This window comes from Apteryx mantelli, chromosome 4 (genome assembly GCF_036417845.1).
Source record: "Apteryx mantelli isolate bAptMan1 chromosome 4, bAptMan1.hap1, whole genome shotgun sequence".
Taxonomy (NCBI): Eukaryota; Metazoa; Chordata; class Aves; order Apterygiformes; family Apterygidae; genus Apteryx; species Apteryx mantelli.
Genome location: NC_089981.1, coordinates 52045212 through 52072954, shown reverse-complemented (window position 1 = coordinate 52072954; position 27743 = coordinate 52045212). Strand labels below are relative to the sequence as shown.

The 27743-nt window shown below is 41.1% G+C and overlaps 1 protein-coding gene across 19 annotated transcripts in view; it reads left to right on the top strand.

Moving 5' to 3' along the window:
- Window positions 1-27743, top strand: part of RAD51B (RAD51 paralog B) — a 453279-nt gene that overhangs the window by 361607 nt on the left and 63929 nt on the right. Inside the window, exon 11 of one of the 19 annotated variants that reach the window (XM_067296581.1) lies at window positions 16037-16120. The exons of the other annotated variants lie outside the window; for them this stretch is intronic. Coding sequence (XP_067152682.1) covers window positions 16037-16077 — 41 coding nt within the window. The 3' untranslated portion in view covers window positions 16078-16120. The remainder of the gene's footprint in view (window positions 1-16036; window positions 16121-27743) is intronic. 19 annotated transcript variants of the gene reach the window in all.

The window sequence follows — 27743 nt, the reverse complement described above, 5'->3', positions numbered from 1 at the left end:
TGTCAGGTATGTTAAGTATCAGACTGAGCAAACTCCATTCATGGGCAGCGTAAGCAGAGCACCCACTTTGGAAGTGCTGGCTTCCTTGTTTGCTTGATTATGGAATAATTGGTCCAAAACAAGAAGAGGAGACAGATTTATTCATCTTTTGCTGAGGCATTCATCTTTCCTCCCCCAGAGCTAAGGGAAGGCATGAGTCTATCACTCTTCACATATGCAGTAAGAGACTTACTAGGTGAAACCATTTCAGAAAAGAATAGAACAAGCAACACACCACACCCACATTTTTTCAGAATCACTAAAATGTCATGGGGACAAAGAGAAAAAACTTCACTGGTTTTTATTTTCATGGACAAGACTGGAAACTGCGGTTCAAGTACCAGGAGGCTGGGTCTGTTCTATGCCTACGTTGAATCGCTGTGACCATGGGTGAATGATTTTATTCATTAATGTTTGCAAAATGTTTTTAAGAATCTTGCATAGACAGCAGCATTCTTACTGTTGTTTGCTATTAGTCCTTAGGCAGTTTTGATAGTGGCCCTCTAGCAACTGGTGTTAAATGGCTTAAATGCTCTTTAATTTGCCCATTGATCATTTCTATTAACCATGCTGCATTCTGAATACACGTATCAGAATACTTAATCCAAGCTGTTTCTTGTTTTCTGGTTCAATGTCATTCTTCTGTGTTTGTCACATGTGGTGACAGATCTGTGGTCACAGATTCCTGAATAGATCATAGTTGTGTCAAGAAGGGGTAGAAGGTTCTTGCTTAAAACAACAACAACAAAAGTCAAATGGAGAAGGAAGACAGCAAGAATTTAGCACCCTGTGTTTTTATGTTTAAAGTTGTGTTTTAAACCTAAGTCCCGCTGCTAACAAGCAACTAACATGAAGCCACATGAGACTAACAAGTCTCATATAAAGAAGCTGGCCTGAACTGGTAGTAAAAGTTCAGTACTGAGAAAGGGTATTCTAAGTTTTGTTCTTAGCTAGGGCTCATATCTACTTTACAGTCTTTACTTCACAGTGGGGAGAATGTATCAAGTAAAGTCTTATTGGTGGATTGTAAAGTGTAATGAATTAATACTTAGAAAAGATTTTAATATTTTCCAGCTGCAAAAACCAGTCTATATTCAATGGTTAACAGAGTGATGATTGAGGCATGCTCCAATGGAGACATCCTGTCAGGCCCTCAGACTCTCTGAACTGGGAAGATTTATCTTGGATTATGTCTGAGTTGACTTCTCTTTGCTTCTTTCTCAGGGCCTTTTTTCCTTCTTAATTGTGATTTAGATCACTGCTTTAGCTCATGGGACCTCTGAGAAGCATGTTTTCTGCTTTCTTGGGAGATCGTTGCTAAATTTCTTACAGAATTGATTTGGTCAATATGAAATTGATGGGACAATTAAAGGCTTATTCTCAGGATGGGTATGTGAAGTCTGCGATGGGAGTGGTGTTTAAGAGCAGAATGAAGAATAGGACAAGAAGTCTGGAGACCCAAGATTTCTGTATATCCTGTATTACCAGTCTCTATGTCCTGTTTTATGGACATAACCTTAGATTCCTCCCCTATATATTTCCCATTTCCCTTCTTATTTTCATTAGTGTCTCAAAACACAATTTTCCCATACAGAGTGCTTTTCTTTATTCTTCTTCAAATATTTTAGAAAAATTTATTAGCCACATAGTAGTCCATGTAGTAAGTAAATGTGATTTAACAATAAAATCTTTTGCAGGTGGGAAGATTGAGGTACAGAGTGTTAAACAATATACTTAGTTAATGATTTTCAAAACATTTCAAAACTTCTAAGTATTCTTTCCTTGTCAGCCTGTATTTTATGCTTTAATATCAGAGAAACTTCTCTGAGCTTTCTTTAAAAGAAAAACATTAACTGTGTGATTGTGGACAAGGAGCAGATAATGAACACAGTCATGTTAGAGGAAATCCTTGGGAGTTCCAGATACTCATCATATCTCTAGTTGGCCTGAAGACCATGGTTTATATTGCAGTATTTCCATTGGTTCTTGAAATAGTTTTGAGACATTTCCACATGTCTTGATTTGAAAAGGTGCTGCTAAAGGTTGAAGGCCAGACCACCGCTATAAAGGTATGAGAATCTCATGGAAAATAATTCCTACCTCTCTTTCTTTTGGTGCTTATGTGGCCCCTATCAACACAGTATCTGAGCATCTCCTATGTATTTAAAAATAGAAATAACAATAACAATCCCTCCATCTCTCTATTCCTTCCCAGCCTGTAAGCGAAATAGCTTGATTCATTCAAAGGGTTTTTCCCCTGTGGGTTCTAAATATTTAGCTGTGGTTTTGCAAGTTTATCTACTGTTCCATTACTCCATGGGGGGGGGGGGGGCATTTCCATTATTTCTGTAGAAATCTCAAAGCCACAGTGTTATGTTCTCCCTCTACTGATTCCCATCCAGAGTTTAACCAACACTGTTCCCAGGGCTGTGCATTCATTACTTTATTGAAGCGCAGACCAGGGATGTCTTGGCCGGCGTAAGCGCTGTGTAAGCCATTTATGATGCTAAAGGAAAACTGCTGCATAGGTTAATTTCAGCTCCATTCACAGCATGGGTGTGCAGAGTTAATATCTGCCAGTAGAATATGATTGAGAAATCATTATAGTCCCTTATTAAAGGCCTGTGAACTTGATAAAGTAACATTATGTTAAACAAGGGTCATTTTCCTCTGTTTTGTCTGTCTTCCTGGCCCTCATCACCTTGATATAAAGCACACTGTTTTAATAATCAGCTTGATTTCACGTTCAAACTTCTGCCTTCTCCTTTGGGATAATAGAGTGTGTACTCTATTACTCCATGTTTTCCGTATTAATTATTGGTTAAAAAGCACTGTAAAGGAATGCAAAGGAGTTTCAGTGAAGACACTGAAATTTATGGCCACTGTTGTCCCTTTTCCTAAGGGAGTTCTGAAGGTTCATCCCTTTCACTTGTCATATTTCTTATATTCATCTCCCTGAAATGATCTGAAGGCTTTAAACTGAACCAGGTGATCTGTAGAGTCAGTTGAGCTGTGGGGAGTGACTTGTTATTTGGTAAGCAAGGTGTTGCATGGAAGGTCAGCTGAAGCCTCTTCAAATTTTCGCACGTGCAGTGATTATAGAAAGTAAAGCTTGAGGTCATAAAAATGCAGCTTACACTGTCCAGGTCCTCACTTGGACACTCATGTATCCTTGGCCTCAGAAACTAGAATGGAGCCATGTTCCTTAAAAGCCACAGTCTAGATTGGCTTTTTTGGCTCTCATAGTTGTTTGTATAACCTACATTAAAGATAAATGCAGAGAGACCTTGAAGTTTTGTGGTGTTGTGACAAGAGTCTATTCTTTCAATACAGCATGATAATGGCTAGCTTGTCTAAAATTTCCCCTTTTCTGCCAGCATCACCTCTAGCTTTCTTGTGTTTAACTAAGCAGCAGGTTCTTTCTCCAACTTGTATTTGAGCTGAGGAATTCAGATGGCTGGGAAATAGTGCTAACAGTTTGTAAAGTGAAGGCAGCATATAGTTAGGTGTCATAAATGCTCTCCTGGCATTCAAGGGTGCTGTGTCTAACACATTTATACATATCTAATGGTATGGGGAAGATAACTGAGCCATGTGAGCCTCTGTGACTGCAGAAGTGTTTCGGTGTATTGTGACTCTTTGGGATTGACTCAAGAGAAGGAATGTGAGACAAATCTAGGTCTTTTACGTTCACCTACAGCAGATTGTTCAGCTGAGACAGCAGCATTTCATGATCAGAAGAGCTAAAGGCTGCTGAGAAGTCCTATAATCCAAGTACTGTATCTGCCCTTTTCTTCATGGTATTGATATAAATTTCCATAATAGAAAATATTTCTCTTTCAGAACTGTTGCATTATTTCCAAGTTACACAATGTAGCAGTAGAAAAAAGCAATTAAAAATAGTACACAGTTCCAAAAACAGGGGGCAGGTACTTGCCTGAATGTGTCATCTGCAGTATATTTTATGAAGCATCTAACTTTTTGATATGAACCCTATGATGCTATCAGTTCCTTTATACCATTAAAAATGTAACGTTCTGTTCTGCTGTCTGAAGAAGGATCTCCCAGCTGATAATAGTTTTAATGAGCTATCAGTGTTTAGATGGAAACTTCAAAAAGTGCTTTCTTTTTTGTAAGATAGTTCTGCCAATATATATATTTTTTTTTCTGTCATTCTTTACTGAAAATGGCCTTAGTTTGGAAACAGAACATCTGCTTCTTTTTGTCTGTATCTCTTGGTTAACCTGCTTGAAGTATGTAATCATCCAGTTTCTGGTTTGGGGGATGATTCTCTTTCTTGTTTGCAAACTCCAGCATGTGCAAATATTCCAGCAAGAGTCTGCCTGTTCATATGTACAAAAATATCTGACTGCTCATATCTCTGCTCTCTTAAGTCCATTATGTACTCTCATCCATTTTGGAACCTATTTCAATGTAAGTCTCCCTACGGTAAGAACATCTGAGAGACTTACAGAAGTGTAGGTCAGTGGCTTTATTTGTCTTTATTCTGGCCCACTCCTCACTGATCTTGCTCTAGTTCTCTTTGCCCATATGCCATCCTGCCTACTATTGCAATAACCTTCTCCTTCCTCCACCTGCCTTTCTCTCTGTCCATCTGATTCCAGATACAGCCCCAAAGACTGCTCTACCTACAAAGCAAGCTCTGCTTGGTTAAGTACTCTGAGTATGGGAGTAGGAACCCAGAGCGCCTGAATTCTAATCCTGCCTCTGACACACAGATGTTTGAGAAGATGCTTTTAACTTTCATGTCCAGATTGTTTTGCTGAGTGGCTAAGCAGGAAAATAATTCCTAGTTAAATGCTTTGCAAAGGTTCTGTGGGCTTAATTAGATATTGGCCTATGAGTTAGCAACATTAAAAGTACAAACAGTAGTATAAGTACTGAGGATTTTAACCACAGTCATCTGTTTCAGTGTCTCTCTAATTCTTTTAACTTAATTAACAGAAATTAATCTTTTAACTTGATAACTTAATAGTTTTACAGATTAGAGTCTGTGAAAGACACCATAGCAGATTGCCCCAAAAGTATAATTGTGTCTCATTATAATTATGGCTAAGAAATTTACTTTGTGCATTAGTAAAAGAGGAAAGTCAGAATACCTTGCCCTTCTCAACTACTTGTCATTAAAGTATCCAAAACCCTGTAACTTTAGGCTGGGATTCTACACTGGATCTGTATACTTCACTTCATACAAATGAGTGGTCATTTTGCCTGAATCCATAAAGCATTACCTTGTTACAGAAAGCACTTTCTAGCCGTAAATCTCAAAGAACTTCACAAAGAAGGGCACAAGTACTATTATCCTCATTTTAGAGTTGAAATTCTGTAATACAGCAAATGGTAGAAAGTGGTATTAACCAGCAGGAGTTTTCTGGCTCCCTTCTCCCCACTCTGACAAGTGGGGGCTGTAATAGTAATCTCTGCATCGTTCATTTTAAAATATGGAGAGAGGACGATAATGATCCTTTAAATAAGCCTGTTTATCATCGCTGCTTAAATTAAGGGAAATGCCGAAAACTGCAGCACAACTAAAGATTCAGTCAGTTTTGTAATTCTTCCATGTTTAATTAGTTCTGTTGTTTTTATAGCAACATAGATAAGATTATTTTTAATATCTAAGTCCAAATACTGTTGCTGACTGCACATGCTCATCCTTTCATGACAGTGAAGTTGCATGCAAGTATGAGATGGCAGAAATGATACCACTTTGTGTCTCTTTAAGATTTATAAATGGTGCAGGAGTGAAAGGGTTAAGAAAAACCCTCTCCATATACCTGGTATATAAAACTGTCATGTAATCAAATGAGAGAAATGTACTCCACTGTGTATATTAGCAAACACTCCATGCAAGCTGGCTGGCTGAGGCTCAGGGTTTTCAGTGCTGCCTTGCACTACAAAGCCCTTCTTTGTTCTCTCAGCTCTGTTTTAAATATCTGATGGCTATTCCACACCATGTCAGTGCCAAATCCCCAGCTTCACTGCAAACTCTGTACAACAGCACATTGTGGGCCGATCGGATGGGGATGGGCTGGTGGAGTGTGGGTATCTCCCCTTTCTTTGCTTCTCAGGCAGGTCCTCTCACTAACTCTGCCATCTCCCTCTGATTTCTGTAGCCCCTTGTGCAGCCACCTGAATAGATTCCAAAGCCAGAAGGAATAACTTCCGAGTGCAGAAACTGAACTTGGATCCTGACATGGCAACTGCACTCTGCAAGTGTGCATCAGGATGGGTATAGTCTTGGTTCAGCCGAAAAAGGGCAAATGAATCAAAGAGTGTTCTTGCAACAGCTATTTTTGTTGAAACTTGTTGCACCTATACCTTTGTTGGCTGGATCTTGCCTGAGCTTGCTAGCTAAGTGGGATTGGGCTTTGAAAAGAATTCGATGAAAGATTTCCTATGAACATGCACACAGGAAGGGAGGAAGTGATGCCGATGACTCAGGAGATGGTGATGTTCCTTTTTGCTTTGGAATTGAAGTGCTTCCCTGGAAAGATATTAACAGAGCAATGCAGAACTGCTCCTCTATCAGACGTGATGTTAAACCACAGCGTCCTCTGCTCATACTCATTAAGGATCCCAGTGGGTGTTTGCTTTTTCATATTACTTCTCATTATATTTTAGTTAGGAAGGTGATGTCCTAGCTTTCCATACAAGACACTTGGTGTTGCCATAACTGCTACATTGATCCTACATTCCACACAAAAGATATTTTTGGATTCCAGGAACGAAGGGTTTCTTATATACATGAAGAGGTACAGTAAGAACATGGTATCTTCTTTTTGGTCCTAGAACTACTAACTCTCTTCATGAAGAATATTTGTATTTTTCTGGATAAACATAGAGTTAATGTTGTTTCCTGCAATGTTTCAGGATTCCTGTGCATAGAGACTGGGGTAGGAAATAAACAATAAGCTTTCTGAGTTAAGAAAAAATTTTATACAATCTTATTTCAGTGGTGCTGCCCACTTTTCGTGATTAACTTGAAAAGAACCTAAGCTACTCAGTTTCCCATTCTGTTTCTTGTTTCCCTTTCTGAAGCTCCCTGGCACCCAGCACTGGTGTGCTGGAACCTCAGCCATGTAGTAGGTGGTTGCAGTGCCTTCTAAAATAAACAAACCTGTTTTCATTCAAATTTCTTCATTTCACATGCAAATATTTCTTGATAGACTCATTAAGAAACCCTTTTAAAAGTAAAATCTATTTATTAAGGGCAACTTGAAGGTGAATTGTAATGCTTTTGTTTAATCATTAAATAAAATCCATGAAAGCTAAAATCATTGAATGCAAGGTTTACAACACTGTAGAAGCTTGTGCAAGGCCATATTCTCCACTAAGGCTCTTTGGCTTAAATGGTCCCATTCAGTGCACACTCTGTATAATTGATTGTGTATCAGAGTCCTAGAAAGGACTTGCAAGGGCTGCTTAGGCTCTGCAAGTGCAGTCACTCTTGTGTGACTGAGCACTTTACAAATAGTAGTGAATTTGTCTATGATGAAGTATCAATACTTAGTGAGGAGGTGTTATTATCATTTCGCTCAGAAAGGATATAGCAAAAGAGTTGAAAGGACTCTGTTCATATAGTTGAAAGGACTCACTTCATATAGAAGTCTGTACCAGAGTCAGGAATCAAATCCACATGTCATGCGTTCCAGTCTGATGTCTTATTCATTAAACCATTGGTTCTCATTTTGAATTTTTGTAATACCACTCATCACATGTAGAGTCCCAGAAAAGTTCACAAATGAGACCCTGTCCCATTAGGCAGAGAACAGTGATCAGCTGGGGAGTGCCTCGCTTTTTAACACTGTGGCAGGGGCAATGAACAGTGTGCAGGCCCATGTTAAAAAAAAAGAAAATACCATGGGACATTTTTAATGCTCCCTCAGAGTTGGACAGAAACCAGGTTAATGGTTACTGTTTTCCCAAATGTGAGTTGGTTAGCCTTTTCATGATCCTTTTAGGAGATTCCTGCTTCTCTCCCTGCCCCAGCCCCATCACCCAGCAGAGATGCCTCTGTGGCAGAGTGTGGCCATCCACCTGGTCACTTCCCCACAGGTGAACGAGTAGGAGCTCCAAAAGTGACCATCACTAGAGAAATCCTTTCCTACTGGCACCCCATTCTTTTTTTAGGATTTTCCAGACCTTTTCCTCCCTCTTTTCCACATCTTTGCACATCACGAGCTGCTCCCTCTCACCTTCCTGATTCAAAGCCCTTGCATATACCCAGTGTTCACTTTTGTGTAGCTGTTTGTGTAGTGTGCTCTAGCAGAAGAGAGGCACCCACTTCTGGCAAGGAAGTAAGATCTCTCATTTACTGGCTTTTTCTTCTTTTTCCTAAGTCTGTTATCAGTGTGTTTACATGGCAGTTTTGACCATTTTAGCACAGCAAGACAGAGTCTCACTCTTCCAGGTGTATCATTCACCAGAAGAGTAGAGCTTTGAATTACTCCCTGGGATTCCAGAATAGCAGGTTTTTGAGAGACAAAGCTAAGACCACTACCTGATGTCACAGGCAGAGTTGCCTGTGTTCTTTCATGTAGGCTGGCCGGAAAAGGGGTAAGGTCAGCACAGGAAGGACTTGGGAAATGCTCCAGCTGTAAAATGCTCCAAATGTAGAATTACTTGTTTCTCATAAGAAGCAAGTTGTTCTCAGGGGGAGGACTACAGCTGGCATGAACCAAGGGAATCTACAGAGATCTGCTTCAAGAAGAAGCAGTCAGACTAAAAAGAAGGCTGTGTGTTAAAGATCTAACTATATATTGTTAGGCATGACAGAAGTAAGCCATTTTCCTGACAGTCATTGTTTGGTGGAGCCGAAAGAATGCCATTACTTTGAGGTGGGACGTTTCGAAGAAATTAAACAGGTTTGTTCACTCTCAAAATACTACTGGTGTTTAACTCAAGAGTAGGAAGTTCTGCAATGAATGCAGAGCCAGAGCAACTGGAAAGGTTGAGATTCTTGATTCAAGGTGATTCAAGCTGAGCAAGGGGTGATCACTTAAAACAGAATGGAGTCCTGAACTGTTCAGTTGTCTTTTTACTGCTAGCGGTGACTCTGCACTAAGTCCCACATCATGTGTGTAGGTCCCATTTTCTCTCAGGCAGGTTGCCTGTCATGTGGGTTAGGTTTCCTCCTGATTCTACTGTGGCTGCAAACAGCTTCTTGCTGCTGTTTGCAACAAGATGTAATCCTGATGTAATATAACTATATCTGTCCAGCTTCTGCTGGGGTGCTCATCTACTGTCATCTGCCTCACTCCAAACCAGAACCTCCCTCTTTTCTTTCAGTCTTTGTAGCCTTCCTCACCATGATAACAGATGCCCTTCTAACTACCCCTCTCAGCTTCCAAACTTTCTGGCACCTAACTTCTTTGGCTTTATGTCAGCTACCAAATCTTTGGGCCCAATCCTTCAATCCCATGAGTTCCCACATAAGTCAACCATTGCATAGCATGGGCACAGCCAGCTTCTCTTTTATGCTTTCTCCAAACACCAATTGAGTGCAGATCTATTATAAACTGGCAAATTTGAATCGTGGATTAGAAGACGACCAACTGTAACAAAAATTCCCAATATGTCTGTGCATCAGAGAGGCACCTTAGTGCAATCCCAACAGAGATCAAGTTGATCACTGGAGAAAAATTCTTTGGACACTACAAACTGGGAAGAGCCTTACCTTCTTTCCAGTGTAAAATATATGCTTGCTATTATGTAGTTAGTGTTGGGGAGGCGTATTGTGTGAAGATTTATTTTCTCTGAGAGCATCACTATACTGCCCTGAGGAAGAAAGAGATTTCAAGTGGCCTTTCTTCACTTTGTTGGCAAGTCAGCCACTGTATCTCCCAGGATAAGAGGAGTGCCTGATACACTGAGCAGATGAGCCTTGAAGGATCTGAGGAAAACTACCAAATCAGAATCAATAGCATACTTTTTTTTCTGCGTAGCATGTAAACTTTTGACCTGATAAATACTGTGGCTTCCTCATCTGCCTTTTCCTTTTTGCTTGTCTTTAAAGAACATCTAAAATCCCGTATCTGTATGTTGAAATAACACTGACTTGGATGACTGATTTTGATTACACTGATTTGGATGAGTCTTGCAGCATTAAGAAGACCTACTCAGGTCAAAAGTGACTGGGGGTTTCAAACTGAGTAGCTAAGGATAAACTTATATGGCTGAACGCTCATGCTTATTGGGAAGTCTGTCTGTGTATGTTTGCTTGGGAAGTACTGTGTGTTTTCTTGGGAAATCAAACGGAATGTTAGGTGTAGCAATATCAGGTGGAAGTTTTCTGTTGATTCCATTTACATTTGGCTGAAATACATTGAATTAGATTATCTGCTCCAGTCAGAAAAAAGAGTTTTACCTGTGGGAAACTACCAGTGACATGTAAGTACAGTGTGCTCCAGGCTGTGCAGATGGGGCTTCAGCAAGCTGAGCATTCTTGATGTGTTTTTAGTGTTTTGAGGGGCTCCCGCAGGGTGTCACCCCCACCAGCAATCTCTGTTTACATGTTGTGTTCTACGAGGTATGCATATTCACGAAAAGAAGGAGGCAGTGGGGGAACATATTCATATTTTTCTTATTTTAAACAAGAATGCTTTTTATTTAAGCAAAAGTAGGAGGCAGCATCAGTTGACAAACAAATCTGTACAAAGCTTCTCTTTTCTAGAGGAGCTAATGCTTTGTTCCTGAAACGTCTTCTAAGTGTATATTGCTCATGGAGGGCTGAGTCAAACACCAGCCGTCTGTAAGAACAGCGGAGCTGAAGGTCAAGGAACAGACTCTGCAGGTGTCTTCCCTCAGGGAGCTTTTCAAATCTGCTGTTTGGTACAACCTAACCTGTTACGTAAGAGGTTTGCTCTTCTGAAGAATGTTAATGATCCTCCAGGATCGTATCATGCTGGCAGGGATGATCTAGAAGGATCCAGAGTGCATGTGAGTGGCAAAAGGCAACCTTCATCTATTGCCATATGTTGGATGGTGCTGTTTGGCTAAGAAGATGTCTGAGTAGAAACAGTGCGAATGCAGACTGCGCTGACATGCCTTTTGAGAAGGCTGTTATGCACTGAGGCACAGTCTGGGGCAGATGTGGCTTATGGGTTGCTCTTCTGTCACTGGCAACTAGAGGAGGGAGAGAAAGACTGTGCTCTTGTATTTGGCAGAGGGACAGCACCCCAGCCTTTGACAAATTGATTGCAGTTACAAGAAAAGGTACTTAAAATGGCTATGTGGCATTTTTTTTAATCTTCTCTCACTAATGCTGGAGAAACAAAACATACAGTAAGTTAAGTCTGATGTTAACATAGAATGTTTCAGGCACGTGAGCGATCCTGGTATTAAAAGAATAACTGCTATCTGTTGTAGGGACTAATTTGTCATAGGGGATTTCCACTGAAATCCATGGAGTTTCAACCAGGACTAATTTTGTCTTTGCCTTCGAGTCAACTCTTACAGTCATACAATATCTTTCTATTCTATGTATAGAACACTTTTTGCTCTGAAACAGATCCTTCAGGATCTGTCAGTGAGTGTTTCTAATGTCTACTTTACCTGTTCCTGGTATGAGCAAAGGACTATACTGCTGGCAACTCAGTACATCCCATACGCAGCATTATTTTGGGCATTTTTATTTCATCATCCCTGAAATAATATCATACAAAACCTGGTTTTCTGGAGTAGAGAGGTAATAGTGACCTTCTGATACAATAACCCACCCCACAGTTACAATACAGCATATAAAAGGGTGCCGTAGATGGCCCTGGAGCGAACACAAGGCATTAATTTACTGGAGGAGTTCTGCTGACATCCTGAACCGTGAGAGCGCAGCTGGGGCAGTTTAAGAGCAGCAGTCAGGTTCCAAGAGGGAAGTCAGGCTTTTATTATTCACACTACAGTCACCTATTGTTTTGCTTCTTGTTTTTCTCAAGATAATTTAGATGTGTCTGGTGGGCAGGAAAGTGAAAGGCTGGGAGTGCCGGCTCCAGGCAGCCACAGCACTCCCAGGTATTCTGCAAACTTCCTCCTTGCAGCTCTGTTGCTATTGTTTCACACCAAAACTGCAGCTCCTGCCTGCTTACTCGCACCTGGATCTCCCAACCAGAGTATCTCCGGTCTGGCCTGCACACATTCTGCTAATTTTAGTGTGTAATCCCACACAACTCTGCCAAATCACCTCGAGTTTAATCAGGAATGGCCAGGCCAGGATCTATCTTAAAATGAAACAGCAAATAGAGCTTAATGACACAATGTTCTGTAGTGATTTTATGAAAGCAGCTAGAGGCTAGGGTGACCCTTTTGACTCATTTCGGCTGGGTTCTTGGTCAGAAGTGAATCCATAAGTGGAACCTCATTAATTGACTCTTCACAGCTTTAGAAGGATACTAATAACAAAACCAGAATATTTAATACTTGTTAGCTGAATAAAAACCAAAAGGTCTGATTATCTGATCTATTTAAGTCATGTGAAAGTATAAAATGGCCTTAAAGTCAGATATCAAGCAGAGAATTCCTCCTACATAGGATGATTTTTCAATGATGAGAACAAGCAGCTGCCCATTCCTTCCCCTGTAGTAAGTTGTGTAGAAGGGAACAGTTTGAAATAAATCTGCATGTGCTTTATCTCCTGCTAGATTAAAGCTTTGTTTTGCCTAGTTCTGTTATGAGCAAGAGCTGGGCAACTCAGGGCCAAATATCTACAACTAGCTTCTCTCCCTGTGCTCTAACTTCTCCTCCAAGCCCGTATCAGAGAGAATGGAGAAACAAGCCCATTTTACAATATTAAAAACAATTGAATAATTTCCATTGTCACAGTGTTCATGACAGTTCCACCAAGATCCTGAAGCTGATGTTATGCTATTATAAAAGTGTTGGAACCAGCTTCTTCACTGGTATAATCCACTGGGAGGAATTTGGGCTATAGCATGGATTATGTTTTAGAGAATCTAGTCACTGTGTAGATCCAATTGCCGAAAATCCCTTTTACAGCACTCAGGGTGACACCTTATTTTTGTGTTACAGACTGCCCAGAGCAGATCTTTCGCAGATTGTCAAATGTGTGCACTCAGAGTTTTCCATGCTAAATAAAGGTAATCTAATTGCAAAAATAAACTCTCCTGACAATGAAGGTGGGGTGTGTCTGGTGTTTACATAGGGGTCACAGATAGAGGAAGAAAGTTTTAGTTTGCTTTTTAAAAGAAGTCAAGATTAATATCTCTGGCATTCTAAATATAACTAGCAGTAGGAGACTCCTCTGCAGCCTCACCAAGTCCAGGCTCCTAATCACATCTTGCTTCTTCCTATGCAAAACCACTGTGAAAAGATTTGTATTTGGTACTTTCCTGAGAAGCAAGTGTCATTCATGCAAACTGCTCAGTGTAACAGCATATGTAAATATGTTTCTTCTTTCTGCTGGTAGTTGTGATCTTCCCCTCTGTGGAATAGGACTCTCTGGGGCTAGTAGTGACTATCTGAGTCATACTACAGTACAAAAATGTCTTGTCTCCGTAGGGATGAAATTATTGCCCTTTTTATGCATCCAGACCTTCTCCATTATAGGAAAATTGCTGGCTGCTGCTGGTGGACAGTAGCAATGGGTGTAGATGAGCCAATGGTGAAAAGCATTTCAATATTTCAATTCAAGTGCCTATTGGAACAAGTGGTGTTCAGCTCTACTCCAAAACCAAATGCAGAAATCTGCAAGGCTGCAGCAAAATCGTGTTTGGTGCCAGCACACGCTATTAGCATCTCGTAACAGTAGCAGATATGCTTCCTACTGGGCAAATCTCAGCTATGCCAAAGCAAGGGTTCTCCAGCCCTGCTTTTCTGCCCGTCACTATCAATACTATAAATAAGTGCTTTGGGAGTTTAATTATTTTGGGGAATATTTTGCAATTAGGAGCTGCCAGATTAATAAAACCAGGGGTTAAGGTTTGTAGCCATAGAATAAGGCCAGTATTTCAGGATATGTTATCAATAGTGGAAGGTTATTGTTGTCCTTCATACTCCTCTGCCTGTGCATGTTGCCATGTCAGCTGTGCTCATACATCGGTGTGACCATGATGTGAGCCACAACAGGAAACTTCGGTTATTTGGTTGTTTTTCTTCTAATAAGACTATCCTTAGATCAATTTGTTTCCTTGCTTCAGCTCATGTCACAGCTCTACAGGTAAACCATGGATGGGGAGGTGCACCACAAATGAGAAGGGACATTATGGCAGGAATTTCCTCACAACCAACCTATGTACAACAGCAGTGTGTAGTATAGGTCCCCACAGGGTGTAAGGAAGGGCCTGACTCACTGCCATCTGCCATCTTGTGCATTTGTTTCCAGTTCTGAAAGCCCTGCAAATTGCTGGCAAATCCAAAATATAGGGCTTTTCCACACGTTTACGATGGAGTCACAGAATTTGAATGAAAACAGAACACTTCAAGCTGGTCAGAAGCATCCACAAAAGGCACATCAATGTGTCAGCTTTGACACTCCCTCCTCCAAAAACACATAAAAGAATGAACAAAAAAAATCTTAACTCCTCAAAGTACTCATGTTTCACCCCCTCTCATGAGTGCTAGTTGCAAAGGTGGATTTCTGGTTTTAAAGACTAATAATGTGCCAGAGCTAATACGCTGAAGATTCATGCACAATATGTTGAATTTCCAGGACTGCTGTTGCTGGCTCTAAGCAAAACCAGTGGCAGTGTTGCTAATATTATAGCTATGCATATAAGTAATTGTATTTATTATTCAATTACTGGGGAATCCTGAACAAAGAAATGACCAAATGCTCTTTACCTAAGAGAACTGTTCTAAAATGAATAAGAGTTCAGTTTACATCATTTCTTTCTATCCTTTTCACATCATTGCTGGCTTACAAAGGTGCTTAACAGGCTAAGGGATGCTTTTAGCAACCTGCATACCAGTATCTCATTCATGAGTTTAGGTGACATGTTGAAGGAGCACATTACATTTTTACTCCTAACTAACTAATACAGAATCTAAAAGTGGTTATCTTATTTTGGCATTACCTTGCTAATAAAGGGACTGATGAAGTTAGAAGAGTTGAGGTGGCGATATATTACCTCTATTTTTCTCTGACTACAGGTTGTAGTCAGTGCCTGGAGAAGCTGTTCCTACAGGGTTTTGGCTAGTTCTGTTTTACATGCCTGAAGCAATGGAGTTTTTTTGCCTTTTCCTCTGCAAAGACTTCATAGTTTTTCAGCCCATGCTGTGCATATACTGTCTGTGGGTAGTGTCTACTCACACCTGGGGGAAATACACAAAGCAAAGTGCCTTTAATTGCTTCTGGAACAGAACAGAGAATTGTTTAGACTAGATTTACTTTTCTGATTTGTGCTTAGAGACAGAGCTGACCTCTGCCAGAACTACAAAGAGCACCCAGCTGAGGCTGTTAACATCTCTTAGGAAACAGTTTAGGAATGAGCCTAATTCACTGCCCAGTGCTGTAGTGATTACAGTAAATCCTCATCTTCTGCTGACTTCAGCAGAGTATTTGCAGACAGCAGTTCTGATTCCTACAGGATCTCAGAGCCCCAAAATGTAAAATATGGAGGCTTCAGTATCAGAATCTACTCAGTCATAACAGCCATTTTCTCTAGCAGTTTTTATGTATATCTCAAACTGGTATGTTTTTCCTTGGAAACAGGATATGTGTGAGTGCTTTGCTTGAGGGAAGCATGAGGAAGGAAAAGCTCTGTGTCACCTTTAATGAAAGCAGCACAGCCTTTTGGTCTTTTGTCTTAGGAGCTGTAATCTTGCCTAGTGGGATAAGTCAAGCCCCACTGGAGACCTCTGCTCCGGTCTCTGTGCTTTGCCAGTTAAGTGTCCTTTTCTTCTTGATCCTTGTATCAATTTAACATTTATATAACTGCTCCTAACTTTGCCCTTGCACACTGTGGGGCACACATTATCTCAGTTTCTGCCTTGTTTAATTGGGCATCATTGTCCCCTGGTCCTGCAGATCCTGTACGTTGCCCTGTTCCCCCACTGCTCCAGAGATAGAGAAGGCACCCTTATTCCCACTTCCCATCCCTTCTGTTGCTGGGTAGGTACGGCTCTAGACAGACAAACATTGCTTTTTTTATCCCTCTTTCTCCACTGAAAAATTGTTCACCATTTTAAGTTATGCATGTTTTTCATATTACTGGTAAAGAGCATGTGAGCACACTGCAAAGTAGGTACCTCACTTACTGTTCTGTGGCTTTTGTGGGTTGTTTTGGTCTTGCTCCAGTTCATATACATGTATATCACAAATGCTAGTATGTTAGCTGGCAGGCTCAGCCTAGAGCCTATGCATTTAATGTACAAGATCTCTCTTTTCACTTTTAGGGACAGGGCTGAACATAGCCATATGAGTAATACAGCTACCTAATATGTGCAGAACCAGAAAGAGTGCATCTCAGATGCTGTCAGGCTGGCACCCTTTACCTGCACATGAGACACATGAGAACAGTAGTTTAAAGAAGAGAAAAGCCAGAACTTGAAGTTTATAAATAAGTGAATGCACAAGTCCCATCAAATGGTAGCTGATCTTGAAGCCAAATGGAAATGGCTTCTGGTTTTTGCCTTCTTCCCAACCTCCTGTTTCAGAAAAATGCCCCCGCTTTTTGTCTATTATTTGTAAATACAAGCAAAGTAAAGACTGTAGACAAAACCAGCCAAACTTTATAAGCACTCCCTGCTTCTGCTCTTTTTGGCTACTGTTCTGGTCTGTGCTTCATAGGCAACAGGCTGTTCTTTTGCTGGCACTGAGAAGAAGACCAGACTTCTCTGGACTTGTAGGCTCCAGATCTCTGCTGTCTTTCCCCTTGTTTACTGACTTTATGCCTGTGCAGAGGTAACATTTTATGCTCACTTTTGTAAATGTTTTGGCAGCATATCGCTGCCTATAAGCTGAAAGTTAGATTAATTTGAACATCAGAAAATGCTTTGGCATTTGTGGGCGTGACCGTCTTTCTACAGTTTTGTCAGTGACATCATTTACTTTCATTTTAGGTATCCTTTAAACAGCTTTAGTGTGACTGAAAATCAGGGCCTCAGCTACAATGAAAATAGTTTTTGTTTGTTATTTGATTTGTCATTTTAAGTGTTGAAGATGGAGAATGTGAGGTCCCAGATTGCACATCTCGGATCTGAGAAACTGACTGGAAATAAGAATGATATTGAAGAGCTGATTAAACATTCAAATCAAGTGAACAACAGAACAAAAACTGTGTGACTGGTAGAAGGGGAACTTGATTGTTCAATATCTTATTTTTATAATAATAATAAGGAATTAAGGAATTTAGAAAATATTATACCATTTCCATTTTGAATGTACCATCTCTATAAAAGGTAGTCTGTTCCTACATGGTTAATCTATTTACAAATAGGCCTAGAAGAGTGCACAATAACCTAAGCATACTTTACAAAGAATTTGTAAAGCATTCTGAGCTGAGTACAGTATTACCATGCAGTACCCTTGCAGATGCAGCTACATTATGGAAAAAGTTTCCCGTGTCTAACTAAGGAACATATTTAGGCCATTTCAGCCACATAAAGGAAATGAATGTACAACAGAGGTCAGTGCCCTGACTGTTCTGTGCCAGAAATGCTTTGTACATTCTTCTGAGGTGGTATTTATACTGAAGTATGCATTATCTGTAGCATGTTTATAAATACGTCTGCTAACTCTATACAGCATTTCTCCCTCTAGCAGCTCTTATAATAACATATACCCCAGGGTTTTATTTATCCGTCTCCCGGCCTCATTGTTCTTTTTTCTTTATAATTTGTTTAATTGACTCACACTGGCAACTTCAGATTTGGTGGGTTTTTTTCTTTCTCTTTTTTGTTCTTTCCTTTTTTCCCCTCACAAATTATTGCAAGTCATTGTGCACTAAATATAGTTCTGATTTCTGCTTTCCAGATGCTGAGAGCTTGGCCTACATCCTTATAGCATTCCAGCCTAATTCTCTCTCTCTCTCTCTGTCACACAAATAAAACTATTCAAAGAAAATTTACTGAGTTCAATGCTGCAAGAAAATATTGATAGTTCTCTTCATAGAATGGAGATTAAGTTTTAGTTGAATTTATTCATGTTATAGTTTTATAGGCTTTTATACTCAATTGCTCTACCCTGTATTTCTTGTAGTGGCCCAATGCATGGTTCTTGTTGACTTACATATTTCATAAAAGATTTCGTCTCTACACTATGCATTTTAATTGTTTAGCTCTCAGGTTTTGCAGTCTGATCTAACCAGGCAGATTTCAGTTCTAATGCAACTGAAGTACACTGGAAGATCTGGGCCTTCCTCAGGAATGTTTCAACTCAAAATCTGGAAGTTCCACAGTGAAAGTCTGCATACAGTGGAAAAGCCTATACATGTTTCATCCACAGCTGCAGATTCAGGGTGAAGGTGATTAGAAACTTACCGCAATTATCCAAAGCAACACTAATTTTCAGGAAAATTAACATTCTACTCTATTTCTTTTGTGAGCTGGCGTTGGTATTTTCGTAAGTTCTGCCACCAGGCAAATGTCTATTTTGGAAATGATCAAGTAATTTTGTGTACAGGGTATGTAATATTCTTAATTTACGAAGTGATTTGAACTGTGCAAAGTGATTTGGACTTTTGTGCATGAGGCACAGAACAAATCCGTAGTTTTGATTTTATCAACAATTAATAGTGCTCTGCACCAGTGCAGTATTTTTCTAATTGGAAGGATTCCAATTTAAGATACATATTTATGTTGGAATTTGGTAGAACCACTGTATTTGAATCCCTTATCCACTACTGAAATGCAGCTGCGGTGCAACATGGCAGCTGTTTAGGGTGGGAAGCAAGGAAAATGTTATGTCTAGTTAAAACTGCCATGGGAATTGATTGGCATGACATATTTTCCTTGAAGATGGGGTTGTGCTGCCTAACACAGTGGGGTTCTGATCCTAACTGGGGGTCTTGACGTGCTACTGTAGTACAAATACCAACAACTATTGGTTGTGAGACTTGGTTAATGCACTGGGATTAAATTTCTCTGCAATCTTTTTGTAAACTGCCTCAAGATCTATATTGACCATGGCCCCTTCTCCCTCAGGACAGCACTCTTGCCCTGCAGAACGCTGTCTCAGAGAAGACTGACCCCTGCTCCACCACTAACCCCCGTCCTGCAGTAGCTGCTCTTGGGAACTGGGACAGCTCAGCTAGCTGGGAGACTGCTGGGGAGCAGCAGAGGGCTCTGGCTATATGCCATTGATTAATTTCAATAATTACTTAATGTCAGAATGCACAAAGTCTATAAAACATCAGCCAGGCTGTGAGGCCAGATAAAATCTGGTTTGTAGGACTGATTTGTGCAATGCACTGGGTGCTCTGCTGAGCTGATGAAAATGAGCTTCTCGGGAGGTTTCCAGCCCTTGGGATCCCAGAAGTAACAGTGGTCCCAGGTGCTGCTGTCATGTCTGTCCCACAGCAGCTTGTAAATAAGTATCAGTATCAGGCCCTGGCTTGCTGTGCTTACTGTTCATCCACCTCCAAAGAGGCTGTAGCAACCCCCACCCAAGGTCTCTCACAACACAAGGAGCGTGTCATTTAAAACAGAAAATAGCTGTAGTTCAGCACAGGGTTGGCGAGAAGGGATCACGCAGGGCATGCTACATAAGCCCTCCTGGCATCCTGCTCTCCTGACGGCTGGTTTGAGGGAGGCGGAGGGAGGCGAAGAGGATGACCATTCCCAGAGCCAAACAAGGGGCTGCATTGTTCCTGGGCCTATCAGTTGGTTTCTGATTCACCCGCAGCCAATGCTCCACGATTGGATCACAGCTGGCCCAAGGATACACTTTCCATTGCATTTAGTGTTTGGAACAGGCCCAGGTTTCAGGAACACATGGTGAGGAGGAGGGGACAGCTGTGAGATAGGCAAGGGAGCTGATTTTTGTCTTCCCTCAAGATGAGCTTTTCATTATTCGATTGTGCTCGCAGTAGTTGAGGGTGTAAAATTAATTTGAAGCCTATCCGGATCTGAGAGGAGGGCAGACAGAGAGAGGCAAAGGAGGGTCAAGCAGGCAGAAGGTTCTTGCGTTGCCACGTGTCCCCTGTCAGCAGCGTGCGTCTCTCACTGATTAGCAGTGGGCCTGCTAGTCACAGCCCTTAGATGGATCCCAAGTACTCAGCCAGTATCTTCTTTCAGCTCAGAGCTTTAAAATAGCTTTGTTTGTCTCTAACCTGAGAGTTATGTAGTTGCTACATCGCAGTGGGGTGTATCAGGCAGTCAGTGAGCTTCCTTGTGTGTGACACTGGCTGCCTTTATGGCTGCTGGACGAGAGAGGGGGATGTAGTGAGTGTGACTGGGGACTGAGCTGGACTTCAGTTCCAAGCTGGCCTTGTAATTTATCTTAACAGTACAGTGCTTTGGAGCGATTCCTGACTTTTTTGTTCAGATTCCCTGTTAAACAATAAACATATCATTCCTCACTTCCTATCCTAAACTTCCCTGTGTTTTGTAAACAGTTTTGCTGTTTTACCTAGAGGTGGCTGCAGTTCAGTGAGGAATGAAGTGGTGCCTGTCCATTTCCAGGTCCTTTAAGTAAGTTTGAAATCTTGTCATCCACCAAGTCCTTCACTTTGCAGCAGAAATAGTTTCATCTCTCCTCCCTTTCTCCCAGAGCTGATCTGAGAAATGCAGCTGTGAGTGCTGTGTGCTGTCATCAGGCACTCTGCTCTGCTACAGAACTTCAGTATTGAACTGCGGTTTGCCAGGGAAATCTGCAGTTCCCTACCTATGGACTATATTTTGTAGGCCTATAAAGTACTTTAATGCTTGAGAAAGGCAATCTGTTAATCAAGAAGAGCAATAAGGCAACTTTTTTCTCTCTTCCCTTATAAGGCCCTGTTTCTATACAGTGTCATAGAAGTTAAACACTGAAAAAGACCTACGATGTAATCGAGTCCATCTCCTACTAGTGTAGTGTTGTTCGCTATTACACATTTTTATTGTTATGTCAGTCTGGTTTTATATTACCTCTGCAGCACGATTTACACATTCTCTTGAAATACTATGCTCAGCTTAATACATCCCAACTTCTAGAGGATTTTCTTGGTATAATCATCTAAATGGTTTCTTTAAAAATTAATCCAGTTTCTCTCCATTCAACCTATGCTGTTCTGCAACATGGTTCATTCTACTGAAAAAACAACTCCATTTTCCCTTAAAGGGGCTAGTGGGACAGCCAGTCTGCTATTTGACCTGGCTGCATTCAGATCTAATTTCTCTTCTCCACCCTTCCCCTCGTCTCAGAAGGAGGAGGGGCAGTCTTCATATTTTCCCTTTAAGCTGAGCTATGAAAAATAATTGTTGCCAAAATCTTTCACCTTGGCCATATACCCTCACAGATGTTTTCTACAGCATAAACAAAGCAGCAAAGAATGTCGGGGCATGGGGGAGGCAAGGTAGTTGATACAGAGGAGAGATCATGTTGGAGAATTACGGTTCAAATCACTCGGCTGCAGTTTGCCTTTCAGTAATTCACAAGAGCTGCTCCCACTGCTCAAGGAGCAGAGCCAGCTGTAAAATCATCAGGAGCTTGATACAACATGAGCATTCAGCCATGCAATCTAAGCATATGTAATGCACACGTCACCATAGCATATGTGCAAATTAAGAATAGTGACAAATCTGGCTGATAAGACCAAGTTCTCAGCTGTTCTTCAGCCATTTCCCTGCTCTTGTTTGTGTCAGAGAGATGGTGCCAGCCATTACTGTTGGGAGAATAGGAGGAATTGCAGGTAGAAATATGTTGTAGATTATGCTTTCCAAATGGCTAAATCTAGGTTCACACCCTTGTGCTGAAGTTGTACTGTTAAGTTTTGCCATGGGCTCTTACAGCTCCATAGGGTCTATTGACTACAGGTTTCTTGAATGAATCAGAGACAGCCTTGTTTACCTGTAATGGATCCTGAGTACCGCAACCTTATGGCGTAAGAATTTGCTGGAGCAAGTTAAACATCCTAAATTTTATTGGGGCACAATGTCACTTTTGTCCATGCTGCGGTTTTGGACAAAATAAAATGTCCAGATAACCAAAGCTGGTTCAGGAAAACGATTTGGAGGGAAGGAAAGCAGGAATCATTAGGACTGAAACATTATGCAAAAAGAAAGAGAGTGTATTCCTAACGCGAGTATTTCTGACTGTTGCTGTTGATTGACTGCAAGGCATAACGATGAGTCCAGTAAGGTCCTGATGAGATTTTGACAGCAGGAGGCAGTGGCAATGCTGAGGTTGTTCACCAAAACCTCTGTGTTGTCTCAGATTACTGCTTTGGGCCAATGAAAAAGTTTTTACTGTAAATAAAGTCAGTTTTTGTTTGGGAGCCTTGAAAGGCAACTTGTAAGAACCAGTGTAAACCACTTGCTGCAGCTGAAAGGGTTCATGAATCTGGGCTATACTTAAGCAATACAAGGCTTGGGAGAGAACCTACAAATCTCTAGCATTGTCACATACAAATCACAAAGAACATATTGGTCATATTTGAATATATCCCAGAGGATCAATCTGTGAGCCCTCCTGCATATGCTGGTGGGTTAAGAGGAACTGAAACAAAGGGGACCCTGGTTGGAAAGATTTGCATATTAAGGAAAAGAATGTGGAATGTACGTATTATGTGTAGTAAGAGTGTGGAACTAATGGCTTATGACAGGGATACAACTATGGAATTAATGTGTCTTGGCAGCCAGGCATTAATATGGAATGGACAGTTTTGGAGGAAGCAGAACTGGAGAGTGTGAGACTATAGTTGCAGCTAGTCCATTGCGTAGGCGCTGTACTGAGAGAAGTTTTCTTGCACACATGCATGCAATGCTTGACACAATTTATCCTTATAACATTATTAGGAAGTAGATAAAGATCTCTCTTCGTAGGGTGTGAGAAGCTTTTACTCCTTACTGAATTGTCATGAAGAATCTTTCTTTTGAGTATACATCCTGCTGTTTTGTGAGGTTATGATTTAACTGCCATCACAGTTCTATTGTTTAGGGTTCCAATAAATATATTTAGGCTTCTCTATGGAGAAAATGGAGATGAATATATTCTTGGCTATCAAGCATATATTGTACTGTAGATAAATATAATGAATGTGTATAGCAGAGCACAAGACATACTGTCCTACGTACCCTCAAACATTTGTGCCAACTTAGAGCATGAAGTTGGTTCGTGCTTCATGGAGGTCTCAGGAAGCATTAGTAGTACAAATATCTTTTTTTTTTCTTGGCAAAAAGTTCCTGAGAAATATCTCCCATAGAAAACATCACAATACTTCCCCAAGTTATCTCATTCTTTGAATATTTTTCTGAGCCTATGTAAGGTCTCATGTTAAGATTCAGACTCTCACCAAAGCATTTTCAGCTGCTCAATATTTATTCAAGCTGGTAAACAAGAGAAAAGAATAGCTTAAATGTTGTTTGGAGTCATTTGGAAGTACATATCAGTACATGTTACACCGACAAACACTGTGACTAGGGCTGTGTTGAAGGAAGAGATATTCTCTAGCTCATTGGTAGCTTCAGGTGATATGCTATAGTCATCAGATTGTGCTGCATTTGCCCATTGTGAGATTGAGCCATACAAGTGGCAGTCTTTAGAGAACATGATTTGTCCAGAAACACACGTTCACATCTCCCCATTACTTGCATTTGTTAATGGAGGAGTTCTCACCTGGGGTCAGCACTCTTCTAGTCTCCCTATGTTTAACTAGTACATGTATCTCAGATCCTGTCATTTCCTGCGACCTCTCTATGCTGAAAGAGGGGAAGCTATCGGAGATAGGGAGGTCATTAAAGGAATTGCAGAGATGAGGATGTTGCAGCAGAGTGCAAGCTAGGTCTGCACAGTGGGGAGAAATGGGTGTGCCAGGAATGAACCAGCAGAGGGTAATAGATGAAGAAGTGAGGCAGAACTGAGCAAGGGGCATTTCTGTGGAAAGGATTTCACCTGTTCTATCCATAGACTACTGTGTCTGTCAGCCTGAATATAAATGTCCTCACTGAACTATTAAGTTCTTGCATGACTCCAGCATGTTCCCTGCAGCCAGTCCACTCTGGGATCTGTCTCGCTATACAGCAGCAAGAACTCAGACTCTGCTGGTCCCTTTAATGTGGGAAGCAGCTGAATATAATTGTCTTAAAATGAGGAAATAAAAAGTTAGGGTACGTGCCAACCTGTAACTCAGCCATAAACCTGCCCTCTTTGAGCAATGCCTCAGCATGCTGATAACACACAATAGCACTCTTGGTCTCACAGCTGCTACAGAACAGTGTCACAAGAGCACTGCAGGAGACTAACATCTTTTCTTTGCAGAAGCCTTGGTTGCGTAAGGGAATTGAGCAGCATCACTGTTCCATAGCTATTATGACTTTGTAAGCAGTATTTCACAATATCTCTGCCATTCAGTCTCTCTTTGGGAGGAGATGTTACACATAGGTGTGGGAGGCTTCCACTCATAACTTTATTTGCTCCATACAAACCATTTCAGCCATTCCAGACTTGGTAGATGTTACCACCCATGGTCCTTTGTCCTATGGTCCTTCGAAACATGGCCTGTCAGGGATTAACAATATATGTGATGCACTTGTAGCATCATAGAAATGTTGGTTAGAAGGAACCTCTGGTGGTCTCTGATCTAACATCCTGCTCAAAGCAGAACTGTTGCCAGCACTTGAGAAGGTCAGCTGTGACTTTGTCTAGCCAGGTCATGACAAGTCCAAGGATGGAGACTCCACAGCCTCACCGGTAACCCATTCCAGTGCTGTACTACTCTCCTGGTGAAAAAGTTTTTTCTTTAGTCCAATGTAAATCTTAATCTGAGATACTATAGAGTTATACTGACATATCTTAAAAACTCAGAGGTGGAATGAGACATACCTGATCCTCTGAAGTTCACATCTCTATCTCAGTCACAGCTCTGCCATGTTGCTTCAGTTGGTGATTCCAGCAGTCATTACAGCTACATGTCAGATAGTGAACAGAGATGAGCCACAGGATACTAAAAGCTGGAGCTGAAAGCTGATGAGCACTACCCACATAGTAGCTTGTTCTCTTGAACTTTTTTGCATCTATTGACTGTAGAGTAACAGTATCCAAAAGACCTACTATAGAGCCAAGGATGACCTGTATAACACAGACCACAGTCTTTTCTTTGGTTACTCTGCCTTAAGCCTTATGCCTTGTGTTAACCAAGGGAATTCCTAAGACGTTGCGATTTGAAGATGTCAGGAAATGGAGAGTATGCTACTTTCCCATTGCATTACTTCAGCTTGGCAGCAGCTTTTCTGAGGAGCTTGTTCCAGGGTTGGGGGATTTTACAGCTGGAGGTGGTGGGTTAAAGTTTAGTCACCCCTTACAGTACAGAATGGCACACAGCAGCATTGCGTAGCCATAGGTATATACTACTAAAGGTTTGCAGTATCTAATACAAAAACAGGAATTTGTCTTTTACATTCCTCTGATTACATTTGCAGACATTGATTAAAGATTTCCCTTGCAGCTCTAGTTTTTTACTAGAAGGAAAGATTGTCTTCAGAGCTGATAATAGAAACTGGAATTTTTTGTCTTGTCACCTTTCCAACTCCACTGCTAGAGACTATTAACTGTCGTCATAAAATTTGTGATGAATGAATCAATTGTTTCTCTACTTCCTAAATAAAATGTCCTTCCCATCTTCCTTTTTTTTTTACCAGAAAGTTGTCCCTTTTTGAAGTTTTAGAACAGACCACTTTCATTTCCAAAACTTGTTTCTGAAGGAGCAATTTAAGGAATGTTTTCAAGATGATCCCCAGTTGAATCATCAACACCACTTCCTGCTTCGCCCTCCATCCTCCTTGGAGTTCTCCCAGTCACATACCTGACCTGAACCTAATTAGTTTGTGAGAGCTAGAAAGTTTGCCGCCTGTGGTGTGGCTGTAGGCCAGACAGAGTTCTCTGTGCCTGGTACTGTAATTGTTGTGAAATCTTGCTTGATGGACAGGAGGTTATTCTGTTGTTTGGGATTTTTTCAACAAATGTTCTGGAAATGTGCAGGAGCACATTTTGGAGCTCAGAGATTTGACTCTTTCAAGTCCATGGTGGCAGAAAGGACCCTGAGAGCCAAAGAGGATCAAGAGCGTTTTTGTTTCCAAGAATGTTTAAAAAAAAGTCACACGTTTTGTCCTGCTTTTACAAAAGTCCTGATTATTTCCTAAGTTCTGTTCATGACTCTTGTCTGTGCAACACAGCAGAGTCTTTGTTAGGTCCTCAGAAGTAGTGTATATATTGTTAGAGCAGTAGGACGTTACTACGCCGGGCTTCTCTCTACCAAAATGAGTGGCTAGTTTTGCAACATCAGCTCTTACAGACAGCTCTACTGAACTGTTGATTTCTTCAAGGCTTCTTGTGTCCATAGGATTATGGCACTGAGTTTTGCTCCTTATACAGCCCTAGGAATCAAACATGGTCTGGAAGGATCCTCCTGTCTTCACAGGAGATATGGAGTGGGCCACCAGTCTTTCCCAAGCCATCCTACTGCTTTGCACAGAGGAGGAAGAAGGCACAGCCTGGTGGTGTAGGTCACCCATTTGTTTTTTGTTTAACTATACATTTTTCCTCCGCTCTACTAATGGCCCTGTAAATTTTCCAAGGAATGTACTACTCAACACTAAATATGTCCACTTGTTTGCATAGATATTGTAGTGCTGTAATCTTCTTTCTTTCCTGAATCATCAGTTTCAATATCCTTCTACAGTTTTGTGGGGGAATTCAGTACTCCAAAAGCAAGCATGTAAAAGTTGTGTAAGAGTCAGGCAGTGGGTGGACAGGGCTATTCAGTATTCACTGTGTAATTCCACCAGTTCATCTCAGACCTAACAAGTCACAGTCTTCTTGTCGTGGGTTCTCAGCTATGCTGTTAATGGACCATAGTCCCAACTTGTGGTTTAGTTGTTATTCCAATTCTTGTGCTCCATCAAGCTGGTACCCAGTTTATGCTCTCTCCTGAATCTAATGATATCTAATACTTGCTTCCAGTCCCCCAAATCTTCCATAATCTCCATGCAGTTTACTCTGCCAAGCTGTCAAATCTTTCATCAGTCAACCCCTTACCTGAGGATCTAAAATATGTTATGAATTTCACAACGACACATCCTGAGTAGTGGTCTGGAAGTTCTGCTTTGGAAATTGGCTCTTTAAAGGATTCAAGCTGAAAGGACCCTTTTGTAAGTCTTCCCCATATGATCTGAACAAGCAGTCTCCCATAAGCAGCTGTATTTAGAGCACAGCTCCACAGCTATTCCAACCAACCTAAATCAGGGCTGCTGTCACCCTACCACACTCCAGCTGTTTCTCCTGCACAAGCAGTAGTGCGTATCTGACCCTGGAATGGCATAGTTCAGGGAGCTAAACCTGCTGAAAATTAACTCTAAGAAGAAGATTCGTTTCCACCATCCCCTGTACCAGTTCATTACAAGGCCAGATGAGCACCAGTGCTGGTACAAGGAAGGAGATGGGGACTCATGATCAGGGCCTATAGAAGGCAGAGCTGATATAGCCACAGTTTACATCATATTAAAATATTGTGGAACCACAGCCTGTTTCACTGTTCATTACCTATGTTTGTTCTCCACATAAAAAGCACTGAAAGTGCATCAAAATTCAGTTGCAGGGG